This window comes from Podarcis vaucheri, assembly GCF_965113315.1.
Source record: "Podarcis vaucheri genome assembly, chromosome: 1".
NCBI lineage: Eukaryota > Metazoa > Chordata > Lepidosauria > Squamata > Lacertidae > Podarcis > Podarcis vaucheri.
The window spans coordinates 7,919,912-7,945,430 of NC_138759.1; the positions used below are offsets into that span (position 1 = coordinate 7,919,912).

At 44.8% G+C, this 25,519-nt stretch overlaps 1 protein-coding gene across 1 annotated transcript; it reads left to right on the forward strand.

The window, feature by feature from the left end:
* Positions 1-19,471: 19,471 nt before the first annotated feature.
* On the forward strand, positions 19,472-23,411 carry LOC309539728 (uncharacterized protein; the record flags this gene model as incomplete). Its single annotated transcript, XM_082236060.1, has 3 exons — positions 19,472-19,557; positions 20,701-23,049; positions 23,147-23,411. The coding sequence occupies 2 exons, from the start codon at positions 19,472-19,474 to the stop codon at positions 21,644-21,646; spliced, it is 1,032 nt and encodes a 343-aa protein (XP_082092186.1). The 3' UTR covers positions 21,647-23,049; positions 23,147-23,411.
* Positions 23,412-25,519: the final 2,108 nt, after the last annotated feature.

A 25,519-nucleotide genomic window follows, 5' to 3' on the forward strand; every position in this document is an offset into this window, starting at 1 on the left:
AGGGATCTATTCCAACCTCCTGCAATGCAGAAATCTCAACTAAAGCACCCATGACAGACAACCATCCAACTTCTGCTTTAAAACCTCCAAGGAAGGAGAGTCCACAACCTCCCAAGGGAGACTGTTCCACTTCAAGCCAGCTTGGCAGTAACACAGAGGAGATGATTCTATGGAGGGAGGAACATGGAAAGGGCTCGGGGAACAGGAGCCATCAAGGAAGCAGCAACCCTCCTAATGTGAACTTTGAAGGCTTTTGTGAATACTGACCCAGTACATGTGGAGTAGTAATCCATGGTGGAATGAGCATGAACTAAGCGTCAGGCTCAAGCCTCCCCATTCCCCTTGAATTCAGTTTCAAAGAATCTCAGCTTCATGTTGGGTAATAACCAGGGATCTTGGTAAACATGAACCATGGTTAACTGCTAAACAAACCAATTGGCTTGTTTAGCATCTAACCATTCCTGAAAGGAAGGGCCATGGCTCAGTAGTACAGCATCCGCTTTGCATGACGAATGCCCCACTTTCAATCCCTGGCATCCCCAGGTAGAGCTGGGAAAGATTCCAGCCTGAAATCCTGGAGAACCACAGCCAATCAACATTGACATGGCTGGGTCAGGTTGACCAATGGTCTGATTCACTATAAGGCAAGTTCAGCTGGTATAATAGCACCATCCTGGCTTATTTTATAAGTACCCCTTTGTGAGGTTCTAGACCTAGGCAGCATGACAAAAGTAACTTGCAATATAGCAGAGCATTCCGTTTTGAGTGGTGATGAATTTAGACATGTTTATATTTAATTCAAGATCCATTATGAAGTTGGATTTATTTCAAAAGCCAGTTGGTTTAAATAAGATTATATTCTTCTATCCACCCAGGAGAAAGGACACGCAGTTTTACAGAATCCATTTTAATGGCAAAACTACACTTCAAAAATTAGCTTTGTAGCAGTTTAAAAGCAAATGGATAAGAACTTTGATCTTAGCAGTAGTAATCTCCTCTCCAGTATACTAATCCACAGCTTTAGTAACTTGCTCACAATTTGTGTCCCCCTCCCAACTTGTTATAACTTGTTGCAGTGATAAGACAGGTTCCAGTCATAACTTTAAATTACGTTGCCAGCTCTCTCTAAAAACAGCCACATCACTTCCTCAGTCATAACAAACAAACAAGGTGTTTTACATGTACAGAGGCTTTTCTCCATAAATACTCAAATCCACCACCAGCATTACATATGTATCTACTTAAATCAGGCAACTGCTTCTGCCATTTCCTATCTTATTCAGGAAGGAGGTTCCAATGCGTGTGGTGTCATAACTGTGGAGCTCTTGCTTCTAGCCATTACTATAATGATCCACTGTAATGAGAGGACGGTAAATTGTGCCTTCTGACTTGCCTTCAACTGGTAGGTTGGCTCAAACAGGGAAAGGTGAACTTGAAGGTATGCGTCCAAGGCTGAAAAGCTTAGAACCAGCACTTCATATTTGCCCAAAAGCAAATTAGCAACCTGTGTAACTGGCCAGAGGAGGGGGGAAATGTGAATGTACCCCAGCAATTGATAATATATTTCAGAGTCTCCAGTGGTAGCCCCCAAAAGAGCGTATTGCAGTAATCAACCCTTGAATGTCTTGTCCAACTGCTCTTCAGATCCTGGCATGCAATTTTCACATAAGTTATGTTTCAGGGATCGTGTCTAAAACCAAAATCATGTATAGTCAAAATACACTGGGTTCAATGGGATTCCCAAAGTCGCTTCTCCCAGAACCCTCATGTGTGTAAAGCAGGTAACTGTACAAGTTAAATGCACATAAGTTGTGGGCTTACAGTACCTACCCTTGCTCACGCAAGCCTTGGGTTACCCTAGCAAATGATATAGACAGAAGGTGTTTGATTTGACCGGATGTGCAGCACCAGGATAAATCTGAGGGTTCCAAGGGTTATGCTGGAGGATTGTGCAGAGACTGAGCTGTCCATAACATACGTCTGAGAACAGAGCAGAGTCAACGTCCTTCATGCGAAACAATGACCAAATTTTAACCAGTGAGCAAGTAGGATGCACTGCATTCCTATCTTCCACATACATGCACAGAAAAATGCTGTTTGGCAAAGCTCCAAGGCCTTGGGATCAGGGGAGGGAGGGAAGAGAGGGAATAGCTGCAATTCTTACACTTACTAGCCAACACCACAGTACAATAATACCCTGGACAATTGTGAGTTCAGCTATTCTTCAGAGACAAGCCAGAGGGCTGGCTCAATTCTATGCATCACTAAAAAGAACATTCACCCTCTATTAACATCATTTCTTTAGATGAACAAGAGAAAGGATGGAGGAATCAGTGTCCTCACTACTCCCGGATAAAAAGCACATGAATTTTAAAATCCACCGTGGGTCAGAACAGGATTCCAGCTCTATAAAACCAATCTCACCTCTATACTGGGGTGAGGTGGGGGGGGGCTTGAAAAGAGCAGTGTATGTGTGAGATCTCTCTGCTTTTTTTGGTAGAACATAAGCTACTAAGAGTTGTTAGCAGGAATACGGCAGAGGAAGTTATGAGTAGTGAACATATTTCTCCAAGTGCCAGACGAGAACAGAAATTTCAGTGAGAACAGATGCCCACGTAGGTGGAGGGTTTCCCCCAACCTGCAGCCTATAAACATCCTATCCACTCTATGGGCTGCCTGAACAAGAGTTTCCTGTGCTTTTTGTCTAGCATTTTAACACTAAACTGGCAGGTTCCTGTATTCGTCCCAAAGCTCCCCTAAGCAGCCTGACCAGGAAAATCCTGCATGCCTATTCAGCACACCTCCAGATCTCTCACTACTATCCCAAGTGCCTCCTCCCCCCCCCAAAAAAAAACCACCCCCTGTTATTCAGAGGCATATTCCTCATGGACCTGAAGGTTCTATATAGATGCTATAACTATACATCAATCTGATCTAGAGGGGCTGCTCTTCTGTTTTTGAGTCTTCATTTCCTGCCCCCCCCCAAAGTACACTTTAAATCAAAGACATGTTTGCATACAGTTGTATGGGTGGGTTCATTGGTGTATATTTTTTTAATAGCAGCAGCAGGGGCTCCTGATTCATGCTTCTTTCCCAACAAAAATCAAGCACAGCATGGCCCTGATCCTAATGTTTCTTCCCCCCTCCCCAGCTGCAGCTCCTATTTAAAAACCACATGCACATACACAAAGATGCATGTAGTCTGGTCCCAAGTATGCAGTCTCAGGCCAGTTCACAACCATTTCGGCTACCCAGAGATGGGAGAGACATCACACCTCCCTAGACTTGTAACTGACGCAGAATGATATTGAGCTCCATCCTGGAGGACCGCCATAATCTGAGGCTGGGGGGAAAGAGGAGGAAGCGATTAAGAAGAATTCTAACCTGGAAACTGAAGTCTGCCTGGTGAAGCATACTCCTATGTTTTGACATAACAAAACAAAATGGAAAAAAGATGTTATGGAGTACTTTAGGTTCCTGAAACAAAACCTCAAGGGAGCTAGCAATCTGGAAACCCAAACAGGCCTTCAACTTAAAGCCGCACATCACAGCGACCCGGTAACATTTTGTCTGTTATTTCTATTCAGTCTTCTGTTCACACATACAAAGAGACTGTGCAGCTGACGAAGAAAAACGCTTCGTTAACCTTCCGCAGATTCAATAGCCCTATTGTTAAGTAGGAGGAATGAAAGGAGTTACTGATAGTGTGGAACTGAAGGAGGAACGACCCATTCCAACCTAGCAAATTAGTCTGAAGAGGGTATCTCTACACACATGCCAAAGTATGTTCATCAAAAGCTGTAGGCATCAGTAATCAGACACATACCAAGCAGAGACAGAGCACACTAACATTTATATATTGCTTACCCTGCTTTTCCAAACCTGTGTAATTATTATAATTATTGAGCAGAGGTTAGAGAAAGAACTGGGAGGAGTGTCTTTCTAGTCTTTCCTTGGGACCCCATGGAAAACGCTTCCAATTTGCTATACCTGGGTTAAGGTGCAGAGAATGAATGAGCCACAGCTGGGGGCAGCCTGAGGATGCCCATGCCAAAACCTCTACTTACGTATCCCTCTGGATATGGAATCTTCGGGTTATGGCCACGGCAAACCCAGAAGTGTATACTTCCGGGTTTCACTGCGCGCATGCGCAGAAGCGCGCCCCTATTTATGTAATTTTTGGGGTGTGAACGGACCCCAGGAACGAATTAAGTTCGTATCCGGAGGGTCCACTGTACTAAGGTGATGTCAGCAGGTTCCAGGAATTCTCCTCTTTGGGAGAGGCTGTGAGTTTGTCTTGGCCCTAAGTAAGAGCCAGGATGGATGGGTGGAGTCCTGGGTGAAAGCCAGGAGCATGAAAGAGGAGGTGTCTTGGAATTGATAACTGCTTTATGATTGCTAGTAGTTTTGCATTAATGCAACATTTTACATGCAGCTGTGTTTTTGTAATATTTATTGTTCGAGTGGTCTGTTTGTCACTGCTGCTTTCATCGTCTGTACACCATATAACATGTATATGCAGTTCTGGTAATACACATGGACTGCATGGAATAATTTTCCAAAAGAGGAAAAGGGTTACACATGAGCCAGCACACAAGATTCTAAATTGAGTTAGGGTAGCTTTGAGACAGTGACAATCTACCAGGGGCCTTTCAACTAGCCCAGCTCAATACTTAACATGCCACTCTCTGGCCCAGCTTTTCCCCAGAGGAGTTTTAAGCAGCTTCCATGTGATTTCTCAGGCATTCTTCCACCAATGCAGTGCTCGTGGATAGACCTGCGTGACTTTAGACAAAACAAGTATACGCATAACAGGAGCTGAGCTCTGCTCTAGCAAATCTTCTGCCTGCTTCAGTGAGGCTTGGAAGATTACTCTAGAAAGGATTTTGCCCTCAGCTACTTGAAGTACTGTATGGTTAAATTTGCCTTTCTGAGTGGCTCAGTTCAAGCATCACACAAGATCAGGACATGGAAAATGAGAAAAGGCTTCTCATCAAGACACATAAGGATGAAGAAAGTTCTATCAAGGGAACAGTGTTTTAATGCACTGAACGAGTCTCTCTCACCCACCTGCACACATTTGTTCCATAGGCAGTATGGCTTTTAAAAAATGCTGCTCAGTTAATACACTTGCTCTACACAGTTAATATATTTGCTCTAACCAAATCACATAAAATTTAACCAACCCCCCCCCTCAAATATCATTCTTTATCCCACCAATTCTCCGTATGTGTTTTAAGAGTTTCTATTTAAATGTGGGGTTTTTTACGACAGTAATATTCAAGGTCAGAGAACAGCACCCATACAAGCTTCAGTTTAGGAAACAAATGATTGTGTATTGTGAAGACTAGCTCATTGAAAAGATAAGGACTGCTACTGCTCTTGTGTACTTGCCATGCCAAAAGCAGGGTACTAAGTTTAGCACGTAACCTTATACCAGTAATGTATCATAAGGGTTTTATCTATGAAAATTACCTAGTCCCATGAGAATTCAGAACTACACACATTACTTTTAATTTCCCCAACAAATTTACTAGCATTAGAACATTTAGAGGAAACTTACAATTATTTTGCTTTTACATACCCTTCAAAGGAAGCCCACTTGTGGCACCAGATATAGTGGAGGTGCAAGGATGGGCTAAACAGAAGCAAAACTTGCATCTTTCATGTTCAATGCTCTATTACCGGTAAGAACTACAGGAATGTTTTTGGTTTCTAGACACAAACAAGAGTCTGTATACGCATTGGCTTCAGAAGACCAGTTCAGCATCTTGCATGCTGTCCTTATCTTTACAATGGTGCAACCAGAATTGTTGGTAAATAACTCTGCCAATACTCCAGTACAATTTGGCTCTAGAAACCAATCTTTGAGTTTTCCATTTAGAACTAAAGCTTCAGAAAGCTGAGAACCTTCACGAACATGTTGCTAGGTATTGCTTGGCTCCAAGGGACATTTCTTACATAGACCATAGCAATTCCAAAGCAAATAGGAGTGCTAGCAGTTTTACAGTACAATCGTAACCATGTCTTTTGACCAAACTGCGGGAGGCAGTGGAAGACAGAAGTACCTGGCATGCTCTGGTCCAGGGGGTCACGAAGAGTCGGACACGACTAAATGACTAAACAACAAACCATGTCTACTTGGAAATACATCCCATGAGACTTACTCTGAAGTTAGTGAGGTTAGGATTGCAACTTTAGTCACAATTTTGTACCAAAGCTCCAAAATAAATCTTAAGAGACATTTTCTTGGATCATCAAGTGTTGCACCAGTAATTGCTTAAATTTGGTTTTGATATAATAGGAAGTAGGGCAAACCTGCCCTTTCAGTTTAAGTCATACCACATGCGCAATGAAAAAAATGAGATTTTAAGCCTAGTTCTATTTTCATGACAAAGTCATGAAATTCTGCTGCTTGGGGTGGGATGCAGGATGTGTTAAACTCTCCCAGATCTGCCCAATTTAGAAACACACACAGAGGATTGTATTTTCTCAAGACTTCTGCATGCAGAAAGCGATTATGCAGAAAGCTAGCGGGTCACAGGAGACTCTAGCCCAGCCATTTGCTTAATGTGCCAGCTTTCTACTTTGCAAGGACTTCTCATGCAAAGTCAGTGACAACACCAGAGAGGTGGGATATCTTACACAGAGTGTCACTGGGATCAGACTGAGCCGCAGCACTTCCCACACGAAGGTAATATTTGAATGGCGGGGGGCATAGCTCCATGACAGAGCACATGCTTTGTAAAGCCAAACATCCCTGTCTGTCTCTAGACAGAAAAGAGAATGCAGCAACAGGAAATAACTTTGCCTGAGATTCTGGAGAGTCACTGTCAGCAAGAGTCAACAATACTGGGATAAACAGACCTATGGTCTGGCCCAGTAGAAAACAGCTTCTTATGCTCCCTGAGCTGTCGCATTCAAGGTGAGGAACCCAAAACTATACACTGCATTCTACTCATGGCCATGCAAACAATTATACAGCACCATTGTTATTAGCGTCAACCCTTTCCTTATTCCTTATTTCTGCCTTTTTTTCACTGCTACATCACTGCACTTGAGATTGAAAAGACCTTTCCAATACAGTGGTACCTCGGGTTAAGTACTTAATTTGTTACGGAGGTCCGTTCTTAACCTTAAACTGTTCTTAACCTGAAGCACCACTTTAGCTAATGGGGCCTCCTGCTGATGCCGCGCTGCCAGAGCATGATTTCTGTTCTCAACCTGAAGCAAAGTTCTTAATCCGAGGTAATATTTCTGGGTTAGCGGACTCTATAACCTGAAGTGTATGTAACCTGAAGCGTATGTAACCCGAGGTACCACTGTATAACCAAGATCACTTTCACAAGTAATCACAAAAGCAAACACAGAATCGGGATGAGTCATCACACAATATGTACTGTTCTGCCCATTTACAGTTAGACCTCCTTTGCCATTCTGCTGGCTGGCCAACCAGTTAAGACAGTGCCCATTCTGAATAACTCAATTCCACTTGCAAATTTGGTTCCTTCACTGTTCATCCTTCAACTCCAAAATCCTCATCAATTTTAAATGCCACCAGTACTTGCAGTTTTTACACACTGCATGAAATTCTGGAGTTTGTCACTTGCCATTTCCATTTTAAAACTTTTCTTTAAAGTCATTTGGGGTGGTGGTGAAGAAGGTCTTCAGTTGGGATCAAAGATGAATCCAAGCTTTTAAGGACATTTTGCCATCCCCATCAGTCACCAGCAAGTCCAAGTCCTGCCTACAGCCATGTCAGAAGGATTTACATTGGCACACAACTGCTTAGTCATCTTCCCAGGGTTAAAACTATCAGAAATAAGCTGTGACTAGGCTCAAATCATTCTGCAAGCAACCCAGTGCTGCTGATAAAACTCCCAGGCATCTGGTAGAACGATTGTGAAAGGAAGGGGGGTGGAAATCAAGCACCACAAATCTAAGGAGAGACATATTTCTCTACTAGTGACGCATGGCAAGTTATAAAAGCTTCCTTCCTATATCCTGAGGTTAGGCTACAGCTAGGGGGAGAAAAAGAAATCAGCAATAGGTCTGAAGGGTCATCCCAATCCAGGGCACTGGAGACTCTTTATCAATATAAATGAGGCAGCTATGAAAAGCCCACTCAGTTGTTTGCTTGAAGAGACAGAGAGGAAACTTCTGTAAGAGAGTCTGTTCTCTCCTGCTTTCAGCAGACATACACCAATGAGCCAAATGATTTGCTTTCTGTCAAATGCTAGTAAAAATGTTTCAGCTTCTAATTTTCGTGGATTTGTTTGCAAAAATGGACAGACTTGTGAATCACGTCCTTCCCACTGCAAAATGCCAAATCCGTCTTAAAATCCAGCTCCACCCTGCTGTTTCCCTGCTTTTTTGAGCCTCCCCTTTCCATTGCTTCCCTGCTTCTGCTCCATCTCAGTTCTAGCCAGCACACACCAAATTCCTTAAGAGTTAATGTAATGGCTGCAGCTGGTTTTCAACAGCTGCATGCAATTTTCTTATGCTGGGGCAATTTCCAGCAGCCCTGTTGCTGCAAACAAACAAACAATAAATCACACACACCCAAAAAAACAGCCACTTCAAAGCGAACAAATTTATTATGACATAACTTTTGTGGACCACAGTCCACTTCATTGGATGCATGACTGGAATGGATCCTAAATTACACTCATCTGTCTGTTCATGAAACTGCAGTTATTTCACTTTAGAGCCTATGTATTATTGAAAGAGCCTATCATGTCACATTCTGCCTTCTCTACCCCCGTGATGTGCACTGCTACAGAACATCATCTCACTGTATGCTTGGAGTGAGGAAGTGAATGATGAGATGATGGACGGAAGTGACCTGATGTAAATTTAGCCCATTTCACTGCTCAGAAGAAGACCCCTCCTCATCCAAGTTCAGCCTGTGCAATCTAGACAATGGTAAGTCAGAGAAACTGGTCCACAAAAGAAAACATCTCTAACAATGGAAGCTGAGCACGGGTGGAGGGAAGTCATAATGGTACAACTATGGAAAACAGATAGATCTATATGTATAGTATGTATTGCAAAGAATGATTAATGTTATTGAATGAAATACTGCAAAATAAAACAGAAAGAAAAACAGAAGGAAAAAAGAAAAGAAAATAGCTCTGGTTGAGTCAGGAAAGACAACCAAACTACACTGAAGAGAAAGTATGATACGCAAATAACGAATGCCAGCCAAGCTGAAACAAGCAACACCTTCCAGGAAAGGTTTAAGTATCAAGTACATTTCCTTAAAACCAGGGCTGGATCAGTAGCCCACAATCCCTTCCGATACCAAGGCTGCAATACTATCCCCACTTACCTAAGAGTAAGCCTCGGAGAATTCAAAAGGACTAACTTCTGAGTAAAAATAAAAAAATTCCTTCCAGTAGCACCTTAAAGACCAACTAAGTTAGTTCTTGGTATGAGCTTTCGTGTGCATGCACACTTCTTCAGATACATTGAAACAGAAGTTGCCAGATCCTTCTATATAGTGAGAAGGTGGGGAGGGGTATTACTCAGAAGGGTGGTGGGAATGGGAAATTGGCAGATAGCTGAGATGAGCCTGTTGACGACTCTTAACAACTGCAATGGGTCTTACAGGAAAAGGCAAGGGGTGAGAAGGTGAGAAATGGCTTAGTCATGTATAATGAGATAAGAATCCAATGTCTCTGTTCAGACCAGGTCTCTCCATGGTTTTAAGTTTGGTAATGAGTTGCAATTCAGCAGCTTCTCTTTCCAGTCTATTTCTGAAATTCCTTTGTAGTAAAACAGCTACTTTGAGACCTTGTATAGAATGTCCTGGGAGATTGAAGTGTTCTCCTACTGGTTTCTCTGTTTTGTGATTCTGTTTTGTGAACTTCTGAGTAGACATTGATTCTGCAACTTCAGCCTGCAATCCTATGTGTTATTATCTGGGAATAAGTCCCTCTGAATTTGATAGGGCTTACTTCTGAATATAGCACATTCTTTTGCATGCATATGTATAGAGGTAGCTAAGTTTGCTGATGATACCAAATTATTCAGAGTGGGAAAGACAAAAGAAGAAGTAATTCCAAAAGCATCTCTCCAAACTGGGTGAATGGGCAGCAGAATGGCAAGTGCCATTCAGTGTAAGGAAGTGTTAACTGATTCCATTTGGGAGAAGAATCCCTAACTTCACATATACACTACTGAAGTCTGAACCTGTGGTGACTAACTAGAAAAAGAAAGTTATTGGGGCTGTGGTGGATAACTTGCTAACACCCAATGCAAGGCAGCTATGAAAAAGATGAATTCCCTGTTAGTGATTAGTAGAAAAGGGACTGAAAATAGTACTTGGGATACTGTGCACAAAACGGTGTTCACTACACCTCGAAAAGTATATTGTAGAGCTGTGGGAAAGTGCAGAAAAGTACAGCCAAAATGATCAATGGCTACAGCAACTCCCCTGTAAGGAAAGGTTAAAGGTTTGGGGCTGCTTAGCTTAGCAAAAAAAGGTGTGTAAAGCGGGGAGGTGACAGAGGTGTATAAAATTAAACATGGTGTAGAGAAAGTGGATAGGGAGAAGCTTATTTCTCCCTCTCTCTCAATACTAGAACCCTAGGACATCCAGTAAAGTTAAATGGTAGGTGATTCAGGAATCAGGACAGCCAAAAGAAAAGACTTCTTCGCACAGTGCATAGGCAAACTACTGAGTATGCTACCACAAGATGTAGTGATGGTCATAAACTTGGACAGCTTTTAAAAGGGAATTAGACAAATTCATGAAGGGTAAGTCTATCAATGGCCATTAATCAAGTAGTCTGCTTCCAGTATCAGAGATAGTGTGCCTCTGAAGACCAATTACTGGGGGTTTTCATGGGCAGGAGAGTGATGCCCATAAGCATTTTCCGCTTATGGGCTTCAAGTAGGCATCTGTCTACAGCTCCACCAGAGAGGTCCATGAAAGGGCACCAGAACCTCCTTAAACCTGGAGGTGGTCCTGTGTGGCTGTTGGGTTGCATAAAGCCCAATACCACAAGTCATGAAGGCCTTGGATAGTCGCTGCCCCACAATGGTTTTCATTGAAGGCTTCCACCGAGGCAAATTTGCAATCTCTCCATCTTTATTTGATGTACTAATATCTCTTCAAGCTCATTTTGAAGAATTTATGTATTCATTCAAATATAATCTAATTAAGCTACAGTACTCATTAAGTCCAGCTAGTTGCAGCAGAGCAATTATGAATTGTGTGCTGAAGTGTTTACTTTCAGCTCTTGCAAAACAAACTCATAATGGGTCAGAGATGGGCACTGAGTGTTACACAAACTTTTTTCACGTGGACTGTGGCACACAGTTCCACATTTCAAATGTTGAGCAATCACCCAGCACAACGGAGAAAGAAATACTTTAAAAAAGAAGGAATGCAAACGTTTCCTAGTCAGCTTTTTATATTCCTCCATTAAAATAAAAAGAGTTAGGGAAAAGGAGTGCAGAGACTACTTCCAACTTCATGAAAACTGGGGCAGGGAAAGGCAGACACCGGTTTAATCTGGTTTAAAACTTCCACAGACCGCCTGCAGTTTCAACAGGAAAACATACTGTTTGTAACATCACTTGATATGGGAGCAAAGCACGTATCAAAACAACTCCTAAGGTTTATTAAAACCTGAACAGGAAAAAGCAGCTCCTAAACACCGAGTACTTTGGCTCATCCCGTTAGTCATAATCCCCAACAGTAACAAACTCTAAAGATGCATAATTGCATTTGCTTACAATCATCCCTTTTTTATCCTTGCATCTCTTTCCCCACCTCTCAGCACACCACAGTATATATTTAGATTGTAAGCTCTTCAGGGCAGGGGCCTGGCTTTTGCTCATGTTACCCTGTAAACACCATGTGCTTTCAAGGCGCTGTGTGACCTTTCGGTGGGTTCTAAAGTACCATCAACTGACAGCTACAAAACCTCAGTGCTATTCCATCAAATTATTTAACAACACTGGGTGGTATTCAACTAAGTTTTCCTCAGAGCAGGCTCACTGAAATTAAGGGACCTAACTTAGTCACTTTCATTAATTACAGTGGGTTAAACTCACATTGAATACCACCCACCCGGAACGTTATTTAAGAGCAAATTATGTTACTTGCAAGAAAGTGATTAATATAACTTTCAAAGGGCTGTCAAATATGCATGTCAGAGTAACACAGTGTCAAAAACCCTGGGTGCCTGGTTCCCTAGGCTTCTAAAAATGTTGGGCTGGCATTCTAATATTTAATTGGGTCTCTCTTTCAACGTTCTACAAACCAAACCCTAAATATTTGCTTTTGACTCTTAGGAATTTGAAGTATTTTGTCTAAATCTGAGCATACGTGAAAGAGGGCAAAGGGGAAAAAATGAGTTAGTTCCACTTCGTGAAACAGCAGTGAGCAGTAGGACTTCAATCTGATCACTGCAAGGGGACTTTTAAAAATCTTTCCAGAACCAAAACCACAATTTCATTATCTTCACTGTGATGTGTTTATGACTTCCATGGGGAAGACGCTTCAGCAACCCCTTATCTACTACCCCAGGCACAGAAAAGCTTCCCCACCCTCTCCCCAAGTCATTTTGCCCGAATGGAGGAACGAAAACTTTACTGCTTTTACTAAAGTTCCCCAACACAAACTGCTCAGTTTTCCCAGCGCCCATACTGTAATCTGGTTCAAAGAGCGACTAGAAGTACTTTGACCTACAATAATCTAATCTCCGAAGTAGAAAAAGGTGGAGCACAGGAAGAGTGTAAAGGGGGCAGGGGAGAGAGCTGCTACACAGCTATAGCTGCATAATCACGCCGCCCTCTGCAAGCTGGAGCAAGTCTAGCTCTTCCTTTTACATGGTATGAAACGTGGCACAGCTCCCAATATTACTCTCTGAAGAGGAAGAGAGAATACCAGATGCACTCTTAAAGAAACCTGAGCGTTGTGATCTTTGAAGCAAGAGCTCTCCAAGGCTTCGGCCTTCAGGCACATGAAGTAGAATTGTTAACAGACAAGCATTAAGGAAGTTCCGCAAATGCTATTAAAACATCTTAAGAGTCTAATTGAGAACCCGGAGTGTTTACTGTGAGAACAGCGATACCGTTTACACACATTTACATAAATGTAGATTTGCTATCGCCTCCAAAAGCCAGCTTCCCCACCTTTTTATGCAGGAAAGGGGGAAATATTTTAATTATGAAGAGCATAGTGTAAGAGGAGCCTACTGGATCCATTCAATGGCCCCTCTAGTCCAACCCCCTGCTCACATAGAATCATGGAATCTTAAGAGTTGGAAGGGATCCCGAGGGTCATCTAGTCCAACCCTCAGCAATGCTCCTGCCCACAGTCATCCCTGGGTGGCCTCAAACCACCAACCTCCCGTTTTAACAGCCAGATGCACTGACTCCTTGTGCCACCTGAGGGAACAGTGGCCAACCAGGTGCCCGTGGGAAACCTGTGAGCAGGACCTGGGCACAACTGGACTCTGCCCTCTTAGAATTTCCAGTATCTGGTGTTTGGATGCATATGTACTGGCCTTTAACCATGGAGCCAGAGCACAGCATCCAAACAGTACAGTCTGTTCAGACTGTTAAACCTGAGTGCAGGGACCGTCTGGCTGCTGTTCTTGTAAGTTGCTGGGGGAGCCTTTTTGACCAAAGAGCAAGGTAAAAATGCTATAAACAAATGAACAGGCCTTCTATGGGCCCCGGCACTCCGAGGTGCAGCTGTTTCCTGATCATTCCAGCTGGTTGCCCGAGGACTCAGAATGCTGGAATACAGTGGTGCCTCGCAAGACGAAAATAATCCGTTCTGTGATTCTCTTCGTCTAGCGGTTTTTTCGTCTTGCGAAGCAAGCCCATTGACGGATTAGCGGATTAGCGCTATTAACGGCTTATCTGCTGATCGGATCAGCTGATAAGCGGCTTAGCGGCTTAGAAAAGGGGGGGAAGGAAAAAAACCCAGCAGGAACTCGTCTTGCGAAGCAAGCCCATAGGAGATTCGTTTTGCGAAGCACCTCCAAAACGGAAAACTCTTTCGTCTAGTGAGTTTTCCGTCTTGCGAGGCATTCGTCTTGCGGGGCACCACTGTATCTTCAACTCACAAGGACAACGTTTAGCCCGTCTAGTCCAGTATCCTGTTCTCCCAGTGGCCAGTAAGCTGCCTGTGGGAAGCCTGCAAGCTTAACAGCCACACAGAGAATTGAGAGATTCTAGCTGAGAACCCCAAAACAGAGCCAACCTTGATCCAAACAAACTTCTTATGCTTTTATAATTCCTTCCAAAGGAAGCAGCAAAGGTTTTTCAAGAGGAAAGTTGTGCTTTCTTTTCCTCTGTTGAAACTATTTGGAACAATTATGGCTGCAAGACAGATTCAGTGGGGCTTACTCTTAGGTAAGTGGGTTCACGATTGCAGCCTGCATGCTAAACTCTTTTGTTTGCAGTCTTCAATAGAAATAATTCATGACCAAAGGCATGCTATTTGCTGCACCACTTAACAGAGGGAAGGGCCACAGTGGCTCATGTTTTTATAGAACGGAGTTACTACTGTATTTCTTCACAGTTATTAAGGTTATTTAAATTGGCATTCTACCTTCTCCTTAAGGCTCAGAGCTAGCAGCAACAGTTCCCACTTATTTATCTTGATGACAACCCTATAAAGTTTTCATTATCACTGCCATATATTGGTCAGGTATACACTACTTCTGATCTGTCAAGTCATATGCAGCCTACTGGCTACATTCTGCACCCTTCACAGCTGCTTGACAATCCCTCTGTTATGCTTAGTGGATCACCAAGCTGCCAAACCCGATAGAGGAGGAGGAGCCATTTTCTGATTGCACTGGCTTTCCAGTAACTTGGTTTAGGAAGCTAGCTAGTGTAGCCTACAAGAACCATATTAGTCACAGACTGACTGATTGACCTCCAGTAAGCTGCTCTTGCAGTTCAACTAGAGCACACAGCAAATGGAAAAACAAAACAAAAGGCCACTTGCATCGTGCACAGCTTGAATGACCGCATTTACAACAAGCAAGCATGTTATCTTATATCTAAACAGTGCCCTTTCCAATGTGTTGCAGGTGCAACAGCTTTCTTTTCATTAAAGTTCTGAAGCTGAAGGACCAAGAAATTTAAATTATTATATTTAGCAGTGTGTGTGTGGAAATCCCCATCTAGCAATTGATTTCGCTGTTAAGCAGTTCACACAATCCTCAAGGGCCAGCTTCCTGCTTACTGTTCTTACCAACTCTTACCAACCAATAATCCCATTAAAATACACATTCTTTAGATGGCAAGATATTTGCAATCAAACCAAGTATTATCCCATTACTAGGAGTTAGTACCATACTTCAACATACTTGTCCTGTAGGCACTATTTATGTATATGCTATTCTGAGTGCTTCACTTTATTCCTTTAAATAACCAATCTTCAGCTTGATTTTCAGTTAAGTACTGCTGGCAGCCTGTTCCTTCGCAATGTCAGGCATTCCCAAGCCTGTTGATCCCAACTAAATCTGCATAGGACAAGAAGCGTTACCAATATTTTCACTGCTTTAAGCATTACTCCTGGCCCTTGCAAGAGTCTTCTTCCGAGCCACCCGCTGCTAAACACCTTACGTTGAGAAAATCCTGCGTATAGAAAAAGGATCAGCTAGTTAGATTAAAAGGTTACCATGCCAAAGTTGTTTCCAGTGTCACCAGTTCTGTAGCCTGTTTACAGTATCTGGCATATTCATCTGATTCCTCAAGAATACCTTCACATTTTAGATCTTATCCTTGATTTTAAAAGAGACAGGAATCCCAACTTTTTTTGTAGGTGGGGATTTTATCTGGCTTTTACAATACTTCGGGATGTATTCAACATAGAGCTAAGGGGAATGTTCTGTCAGCACAAAGATTTCTCCTTGTGCAACAGAATGCTCTCCCCTTTTCCTGCCCCCACATACTCTCTAAATTTGTTCTGCAGATTCCCCAAATCCGCCAGAGCAGATTTTTTTGGGGGGGTGCAAGGGCAGAAGGGGGAGAGCCTGCTGCACAAGCAGAACACGTTCTACTCATACAATTATTTAGCTCCAGAACACAAACTAAAAATTGCACTCCTGTACACACGTAAGGGTGAGGTTTATTCCCATAAACACTCATACTTGTAGACATCTGGTGGACATGAATGTTGGAGGACTCGAAAGAATCTGCTTCTTCACATAGCAAATAGCTGAACTATATAATTCACTCCCATAAAAGGCACTGATGGCCACTTACCTGGATAGCTTTAAAAGCAGGTTAGACTAATCAATGGATGACAGCCATCATAGTTAGTAGCCACTGACAGACCATGTTCTACCTCCACGTTGCAGGCAGTATGCTGCTTCTGAATGAATACCAGTTGCTGGAAATAGCAGGAGTCGGGAGCTCGCAAGTTTCCCACAAGCACCTGGTTGGCCACTGTGAAAACCAGGATGCCCTTGGCCTGATTCAGCAGAACTCTTATGTTCTTATGTAGTGAGTAAACATGCATAAGTTTGGACTCCACATCTAACAGGTTAGGGGGAGAATTCCATTATTACTAGGACATCACCTTAGAAATCCCAACAGCTCATTTTTAAAGTCCATAAATTTAAGGACCATTTAATTATTACTATAGCACACACAAGCAAGAAGTAAACTACTAGAGCAGGCTTCCTCAACCTCGACCCTCCAGATGTTTTCAGACTACAATTCCCACCATCCCTGACTGCTGGCTAGGGATCATGGGAGTTGTAGGCCAAAAACATCTGGAGGGCCGAGGTTGAGGAAGCCTGTACTAGAGTTTGAATTGCAAGGTGGTTGTTGTTGTTTAGTCGTTTAGTCGTGTCCGACTCTCGTGACCCCATGGACCAGAGCATGCCAGGCACTCCTGTCTTCCACTGCCTCCCGCAGTTTGGTCAGACTCATGTTTGTAGCTTTGAGAACAGGTTATTATTATTATTATTTATTAAATTTGTATACAGCCCTATACCCGCAGGTCTCAGGGCAGTTCACAGGATAAAATCACACTATAGAAACACAAAATACATAATCAAAATAAAAACAATCCAAGGTTGGTTAACAGAAAAGAAAAGCAATGAAACCTCATTGCTCATTTCTTCACACATTTGCCCACATATATATCGGGGGGGGGGGCAGCTTCAGAATCATATCCCTGAGGCTTTATCATAGCCTGAAAGGGAAGCTGTAGGCTGAGGAGTAATTAATTAGAGCTACCCACAGTTTCCACACAAATACCTTAACTTCATATTCACCTTTTCCATTACTTTAAGATGAAGATGACTAATGTAATTTTAACATACAAGGGAAACAGAACTACACGATCCATTGGTTTTCGGCTGAGGTCTAAGCACATACATATTTGGAAGTTGACTGAAATCAATGGGACAGGGTCCAAGAGAAGTATATTTAGGACTGGAGGGTTAAGACTTCATTTGCTGCTCTATTAACAGCTACTGCTTCCCTAAAGTCAGTGACATCTGAAGCAAAGTACGCCGCATCTTTTGAAGAAATGCAAGATGCCAAGTGCCTACAACATTCCCAGCAAGCAGTAAAGGGAACCCAGAGAATCTATTACTGAAACTGCTTTATCAAGCTAAACCTGATGATTAAGCCATGATGCATACTGTATAAAGCAGACTCATGCAGCTGTCAGGCAAGAGTGAAGAGGGGTACCCTTATAGAAATTGTTATGCCTAGAACCTATTACTGTAGTACACTTCTACTTTCTCCAACATAAGCTTTTCAAGTACAGTGGTACCTCGGGTTAAGTACTTAATTTGTTCCGGAGGTCCGTACTTAACCCGAAGCTGTTCTTAACCTGAAGCACCACTTTAGTTAATGGGGCCTCCTCCTGCTGCCGCGCTGCTGGAGCACGATTTCTGTTCTCATCCTGAAGCAAAGTTCTTAACCTGAAGCACTATTTCTGGGCTAGCGGACTCTGTAACCTGAAGCGTATGTAACCTGAAGCGTATGTAACCTGAGGTACCACTGTACTGCTCCAGAATTTATAAAGAGCAAAACGATGTTCACTTTTCACTGCAATTGAAGGACTGGCCTCACTTACACATTGCAGTGCAGTACTAAATGCTTGCAATAAAGTAAAATGGGGTGGGGGGAGGAGAGAAATGTCTTAGAATAAGTGACGAAATTGATCTGTTTCAGCAGTTACATTTCTTTTATTATACAAACTATTTCATTTAGTTTACTTGCCTGAATGCCTCTCCTCCCTCAGATGTTTTAATTGGTGGCAATGTGCTTTCACAATTCACTTGGTCAGCTATGGCGTTAACTGGAAGTAAATTTCAGCCACGTCATCGCTAGAAATACTCTAAAGCATTACGAATTTAGAGGAAGACTGACAGCCAGGCTTAGACAAAGCTATGTGCACGTCCCCTCCCTTCCTTTCCCTATCGCACAAGAGCCAATAGAAAGTTTCTGTTCTGGATCTGAACACAGTTCCTTGTGCTCTGGCATCATGAGAAACTGTGATTAGCTCTGAAGTGGACGTTTTTTAGCATGGAGAAAGGGGAGAAAGGGAATGCAAGCGCAAGGCTTGTGCCAGTTCGTTCCTGTACTGCTAGGCATTAGCCTGCCTGAACCAAGTCTTTGTTTCCCCCACCCATGTTCAGCCAAGCACAGATGAACAGCCTTCCAAGAAGAATTCACACCAAGGCTTGAGCCAGCATACCTAAGAAACCACCTAAAGTCTACCTTAGGTATAGGACAAGAACATTTCCTTAATCTTCCAGGAACCATATTTGAACAGCACAGGCACAATGAGAACTATTTTCCAAAGTGGGCGCACCAACATAGAATTTCTTATTTCCTGTGAAGGGCAAAATCCACAGCCGATTTTTCTTTTGAACGCTGACATTTCATTTCTTAAACTTAAACCAGCACTCTGAGAACTTGATCCAAATGTAAATAAGTTAAAGCAAGGCAGAGAAAAGTCTGCTTCGAGTCTTGGATGCAAAGTCTACATCTCACTCTATCATCAAGATCCTTCAAGTCCACAATGAGACTGTCACGAGGGAGCACTGATAATTAGACGAACCTGCAATGAACTCCTGGAGAAATTCCGACACTCCAGGAGTGAACCAGAAATGCATTCAGGACCAACGAAGAAACCATAGCACTGGGAGCATAGAGCCCCAAGGACTGGATCATCTTCCCCTTGCGAGGCATGAATTCCATTCCCTTGAGCTCTTCAAAAATTAGGAGTCCACACCTCAGCCTATCCCTCCTCATAAATACTACACATCTCCCCAAGATATTGCACTCTAATCAGATTCTCATTAATTACACCACGCCACTCAGAATTCACCCTCCATATTCCCACGGGACTTTCTTTCAAAGACTGCCATCTTCTTCACCCGGTCATTCCTAGGAAGTCTATCCCTAAAGAATCTTTTAGATAAAATGAACTTTGGTGTGCAGCGATGGTTAAGAGTATTGGACGATGACCGGAGATCAGGGTTCAAAGCGGGAGGCTTGCTGGGTGACCCTGGGCAGCTCGAAAGCGCTCAGTCTAACCAGAGTGTTGTTGTGAGGATAAAATGGGGGGTGTGGACAGCTGTGTTTTCTACCTTGAGCTCCTTGGGAGAAAAGCAGGACATCAATGAAATAAAATATAAATTTTAAAACACACAGCTCCATAAGTAAGAGCATATCCTTTAGTCTTGAATTAGCCTCCCACTGTTGGCCAACAGAAGGCCTTCTTACAACTTTAGCACCCTTCCTTCTATGAAACAGAAGACCCCACCCCAAACTATTTTATCAGCAGGGATTTGAAGGCACAGTTAGGGACCTCTAGCTTTTATGAACGGAGGGGCAGGGGACTAACAGTGAGAAGATCCAGCACATTAACGCATACCCTTGGGGACCACAGGTTTAGCACCCCAGATTTCTTACCATGGGGCTGGAGGAGACACATTTCCTGAAAGGGACACACCTTCAGTTACACCCACAGACAGGCTGGCATTTCCCTGCCAGCCTGCAAGAGGTTTCTTGTGCCGCTCCCAGCGCAAAGCAATGCCTACTCAGAAGCAAGTCCCAATGAGCTCAACAGGACACGCTCCCAGGTGTGAGAGCTCAAGCCCAGGTGTGCCCCAACTTGGATTGTCAGGGGGGCTTTTTATGCATACTAAAAAGGCCAAACAATTAAAAAATGGGGGGGGGGGGATTCCCTATATTCCTTCAACACAGGTTAGAAAAAGGGAAGCAACCCGCAGGATTTCCTAACCAGAAGCGTGGGGTCTTCTGGGGGTGCATTTGTGGGTGGGGGGAATATTTCTCCTATTAAAAAGGGGGGAAGGGGAGACAGTCTGAGAACAGGATTCCCCGACTCTGGAGAAAACTATTTCCCACTTAATTATTTTGGGGGGTTCACCCTCTTCCCCCCCCCTCAAAGCCCCCATCCCTTGTTCCTGAGCGGCAGAAGCAGCAGAGTGCCGCCCGTCTCCCCCTCTCCGCCCTTATGGGCCCCCCAAATAACCCCGCGAGGCCTGCACAGGAGTGGAGGGGGGCTTCTTCCGAGCCCCCCCTTCCTCTTCCACGAGGCGACCCCTGATCCGCGCGGCCGGGAGACCCCGCCAAGCCGCCGCTCTTTCCCCTCACGGAGCCCCGCAGGGCCCGCCGGCCTAGCGGGCCGAGGCCGAGGCACCCGGGCGGGCCCGGCTGCTGACTAAGGCGCCGGCCTCGCGGGCCGAGGGAGAGGAGAGGCGGCGGCGGAGAACGACGAGGAGGAGGAAGAAGCCGGAGCGCGACGTACCTGAGGGGGGAAGCAGGAGCCCGGCCGGCGGCTTGTCAGGAAAGGGGAAGCGAGGGAAGGAGGAAGGGCAGCGGCGGCGGCAGCAGCAGGAGGAGGCGGAGCGGCGGCAGCCGTGAGCAGGCGGCGACGGCTCCTCCTCACACGGCGACGGGCCTTCGGGGCGGAGAGGGAGGGAGAGGCGGCACCGGCACGTCCGCGGCGTCGGCCCGGCCTTTCATCCAGGCAGGCAGACGCCCACCGCCTCCCCGCCCGTTAAAGGGGCGGCGGCGGCACTTTGGCCCCCGTAGTCCCTCATGGTTTCGGGTTGCCGCCGCCCCGCGCCTCACGGCACTCTGCACATCCTCAGGGGCGCCTGTTTCGCCGCGTAAGGGAAAGAGTGCCTCTGAGGGCGTGCAGAGCGCGCCGCTTCCTCGCTCCCCCTCCCCAGCTCGCCACCGCCTCTTTTCGCTGGATCCAACCTCGCCCGAGTTTCTCTGGGAGGTGGGTGGAGGCGGCACTTTGACCCCCGCAGTCCCTCATGGTTTCGGGTTGCCCTCACGGCGCTCTGCACATCCTCAGGGGCGCCTGTTTCGCAGCGCCGCGCGTGAGGGAAAGAGTGCCTCTGAGGACGTGCAGAGCGCGCCGCCTCCCCCCCCCCGCTGCCCGCCTCTTTCTGCTGGATCCTCCGTGGATGGGGTCGGGCCGCCCGGGGCTGGTTCCCACGTGCATCTTCCGTCCCTGGGTGGCTGGAGCCCGGGAGAGATGCTGCTGCCCGTCCGTGTAGGCAGCACTGAGGTACACGGGCCAAATGATTTGGCCAACCGCCCCCAGGGGAAGCCACATAACGGTGCCCCGCCTTCCCACCAGGGTAGAAGGGGTGAGTGAGGGGGGTAGAGATCCGCATCGGGGAACTGCTGCCCCTGTGGAACCTGCCGCCTGAGACGGTGGCCTCATCTGTGCCCTGAGTCTGTCTCGGGATAAGGCAGCGTCCTATGACTGGAGGTTGGATTGGCCACCTGTCATAGAACTGTAGAGTTGGAGGGGGTCCTGAGGGCCATCTAGTCCAGCCCCCTGCAATGCAGGAATATGCCATTGTCCCATATGGGGAATCGAACCTGCAACCTTGATGTTATCAGCGCCATACTAGATGACCCTTGGGATCTCTTCCAACTCTACAGTTTGATGATTCTGAGAGGTGACAAGCACATGTGCTGCTGCTGTGCCTTTTTTATTGGCATTCATCTGTCCCTGAGAGACAGTGGAGTGCGTCTCTGGGGATGAAACTGCAGAGTGGCCTCCCCAGGGTGCAACCCTGGGCAGTGCATAGGGAGGTCCTGGGCTGCCCAGAAGACAAGACCCTCCCCGCCTCCACTCGGCCTCATTGATGTGATCCAGAGAATAAACAGAACACTTTCGTGTCGCCTCCTCAAATGCCATGTTCCCCAGTAAAATCAGTTCCGGTGATGTGGGACCAAGAGATGGTTCAGACATGAGAGCATGAGAGTTGTTGGGCCAAAGATTTCTGCATTGCAGAGGGTTGGACTAGATGACTCTTGGGGTCCATTCCAACTTTACAGTTCTATGATTCTGTGTACAACAGCTACCCCCTCCCACCCCACAATTTTTTTAATATAAAAATTCTATCCTAACCTATTTCTCCAAAGAGGTTTGAGGCAGCTGGCAAACAGTAATGAAAACTGAATGAAATTGAATGAAATTGAATGAAACAAACATAATTCTTAAAAGCACACACACACACACACACACACACACACACACACTCTACACACCAGTATGCTTTAAGATTGATAAATGAATTACATACAATGGTAAGAACATGAGAGCACTGATGGATCAGACCAAATGCCTACCTGGTCCAGCACCCTGTTCCACAGTGGGCAACTGCTGTAGTTGCCTCTGGGAAGTTTCCAAGCTACTGGTATTCAGAGTCATGCTGATTCTGATAACTTTCCTCTGTGGCTGCAAATGTCATAGTTTTAACTGTACCCTTGTGAGATAATTTATTTCCTTTTTGTCCGTCCTGAACCTCCCACCCTTCAGCTCCATCGGATATTGATTTATTTAATTTCTATATTGCCTGTTATCCAAAGTTCGCAGGGAAGTTTAAAATATAAAAACACAAAAATACACAATGTAGTAGCCAACAAAAACAAAAAACCCCACCCCATCACTCCCAGGATGGATGCCTCTGATCTCTAACATATGAAGTAGGAAGAAAAACTTTCTTATCCACTTTCTCCATAACATACATGGTTTTATAAAGTTCTGTCATCTACCTCAATAGGGTAGGACACGAACCAATGGCTTCAAGTTACAAGAAAGGAGATTCCAACTAAACATGGGAAAACCTTCTGACAATAAGAGCTGTTTGACAGTGGAACAGACTCCCTCAGGAGGTTGTAGACTCTCCTTTCTTGGAGGTTTTTAAGCAGAGATTGGATGGCCACCTGTCATGTATGATTCATGCATTGCAGTGGGTTGGAGTAGATGACCCTTGTCATCTCTTCCAACTCTACAAATCTATGAAAATAATGTAGGTGAAATGAGTGAAAATGTATAGTTAACACCTTTCTATCCTGGCTTTCCTGCAAGGGTCTCAGGACCAGTGGTTCACGGTGGTCCTTTTCTCCACGTTAGGCCGAGAAAAAATGAATGGCCCAAGGTTACCCAGTGAGCTTTGCGGTTGAGAGGGAAATTTGAACCTGGTTCTCCCCAGTCTTCCAGGTATGCAGAGCTCATCACATCATGTTTTGGGTGTAATAGGTGACTATTGCATTTTCCCACTGCAGTGGTCACACTTTTCGTTGGATGATTAATAAGAAAGCACATGTCCAAAGGCTGCTCCTTTGGTTTACTCACCAATCCCTGTGAGAAGAATGTGCTGCTTCTGCCTATCTGTCCACTCCTGTTTCATCTCTTTCAATGGGTCCTTAACCCTGAAGACACATTTCTGCTTTGTTTTGACGACTTTCAAAGGAAAATAGCTCCCTCTTCCGTCAATGCACTGTACAGAGAAACTTGGCATCTGCAAGAAGAATGAGAATTTGTCTCTGTGTTTGTGTGTTGGGAAATCACAATCCATGATGTAATGTAACTCTACCTTTCTTCCACTGGAATGTGCAAAGTTCCCACAGGGAGGATCAGAAAGGAAGCATCCGTGGTGTGGGATTGATGGGAAGCCTCAAGCTCATCCTTCCCATGTGCTGGAGTCACACTTTAAATATTCCCATCTCTGCTTCTCTTCGTCCAGCCAAGTGAATTTGCAACAGGCAGGAATTAATACAGTTCCATTTGCTTACTTGCCTGTCTAAAGGGCTGCCAGGCATATTTTGGTTTATGGCTTTGACCGGCTTTTTAGAGTGGCAGGCTGGGCACTAGATCACTCCATGGACAATTAGTTCTGTGGTTTTGTAGCTTTGGTTTTTGTTAGTTTTATTTTTGTCCGTGTTTCAGTGGGTATTACATTAATTTCATTTTCATAATATGCTCTGAGCTATGGAAACCGCCACAAAAAATATTTTAAACCAGGGGTGGGGAACCTTTTCATCCTGTGAATTTGGCAAACTGCATTATTGGGGAAACTGACACAAAAAATAAAAGTAGCAAGAGGCTAAACAGGCTTCCTCAAACTTGGCCCTCCAGATGATTTTGGCCTACAACTCCCATGATCCCTTGCTAGCAGGACCAGTGGTCTGGGATGATGGGAATTATAGTCTCAAAACATCTGGAGGGCCAAGGTTGAGGTAGAAGAAACACAGCATTTATGCCATTTGGTGTGGTTGCATTGATTATACAAATAATGAGGTATATTGAAGAACAGTACCCATCCTTTATAGCACAGTTTGGTGTGCATGAAGTATATATGTTACTTTTCCCTTCTCTCCCTATGAATTCCTATAAATTCAAATTGTTATCGATTCAAAACATATTTTACTTAATCTCTTTCACCCCATGTGCTTCTCTTTTAAGGTGGCAATCCTATGTAGGTTTACCTGGGAGTAGGAATAGTCAAGTTCTGTTTTATCAGAGAGATTCTCAGTAGCAAGAACAGCTTTCTTGGGGGGACACCTATTGCAATGCCTGTCATTTAAAAACAAAGCATGCTTTTCCTCATTCTTTAGGCTAAACTGAAAAATTGTGCAGAAATAACTCGTGAACTGATTAAGGTGCTCTGCAATCAGTTTCGGGTTATAATGAGCCGAGTGCATTTACAACACATCCTTGGGTGGATGAATCCGAGCTGTAGAAACTAACAGATGCCGTCCCCAGGGAGTATTCTGTGTGTGTGTGATTCCAACAGTTTGACTCTTCTTTTAAGAAACGATTCGTTTTGCTCAAGGGGTTTTATTTTGCGTGCATTTTTTTGTAGATAAACTAACAAGGCACCGCAAAAGGGGAAAAAACAATTGCGCCCAACGTGGGGCTCGAACCCACGACCCTGGGATTAAGAGTCCCATGCTCTACCGACTGAGCTAGCCGGGCACTACGTAAAACTGCTTCCCAGAAGGGTTGTTGGTCTACTTGAGCTACGCGTGCGTGCTCCATCTGTTTCTCCCCCGACTCTGACGAGCGCGCGCGCGCGCGCGCTCCGCCCTTTCCTGCAGTGACTCGGCGGTCTCTACACGAGCGCGCACGCAAGGCGTTCGTGGCTCCGCCCTCCAGCCGCAAAACAACAGCGTGAAAGGCCGTTGGCTAGGAGAGCGGAGTGCCCGTCCAATGGGCGGGCGCGTTGTTGAG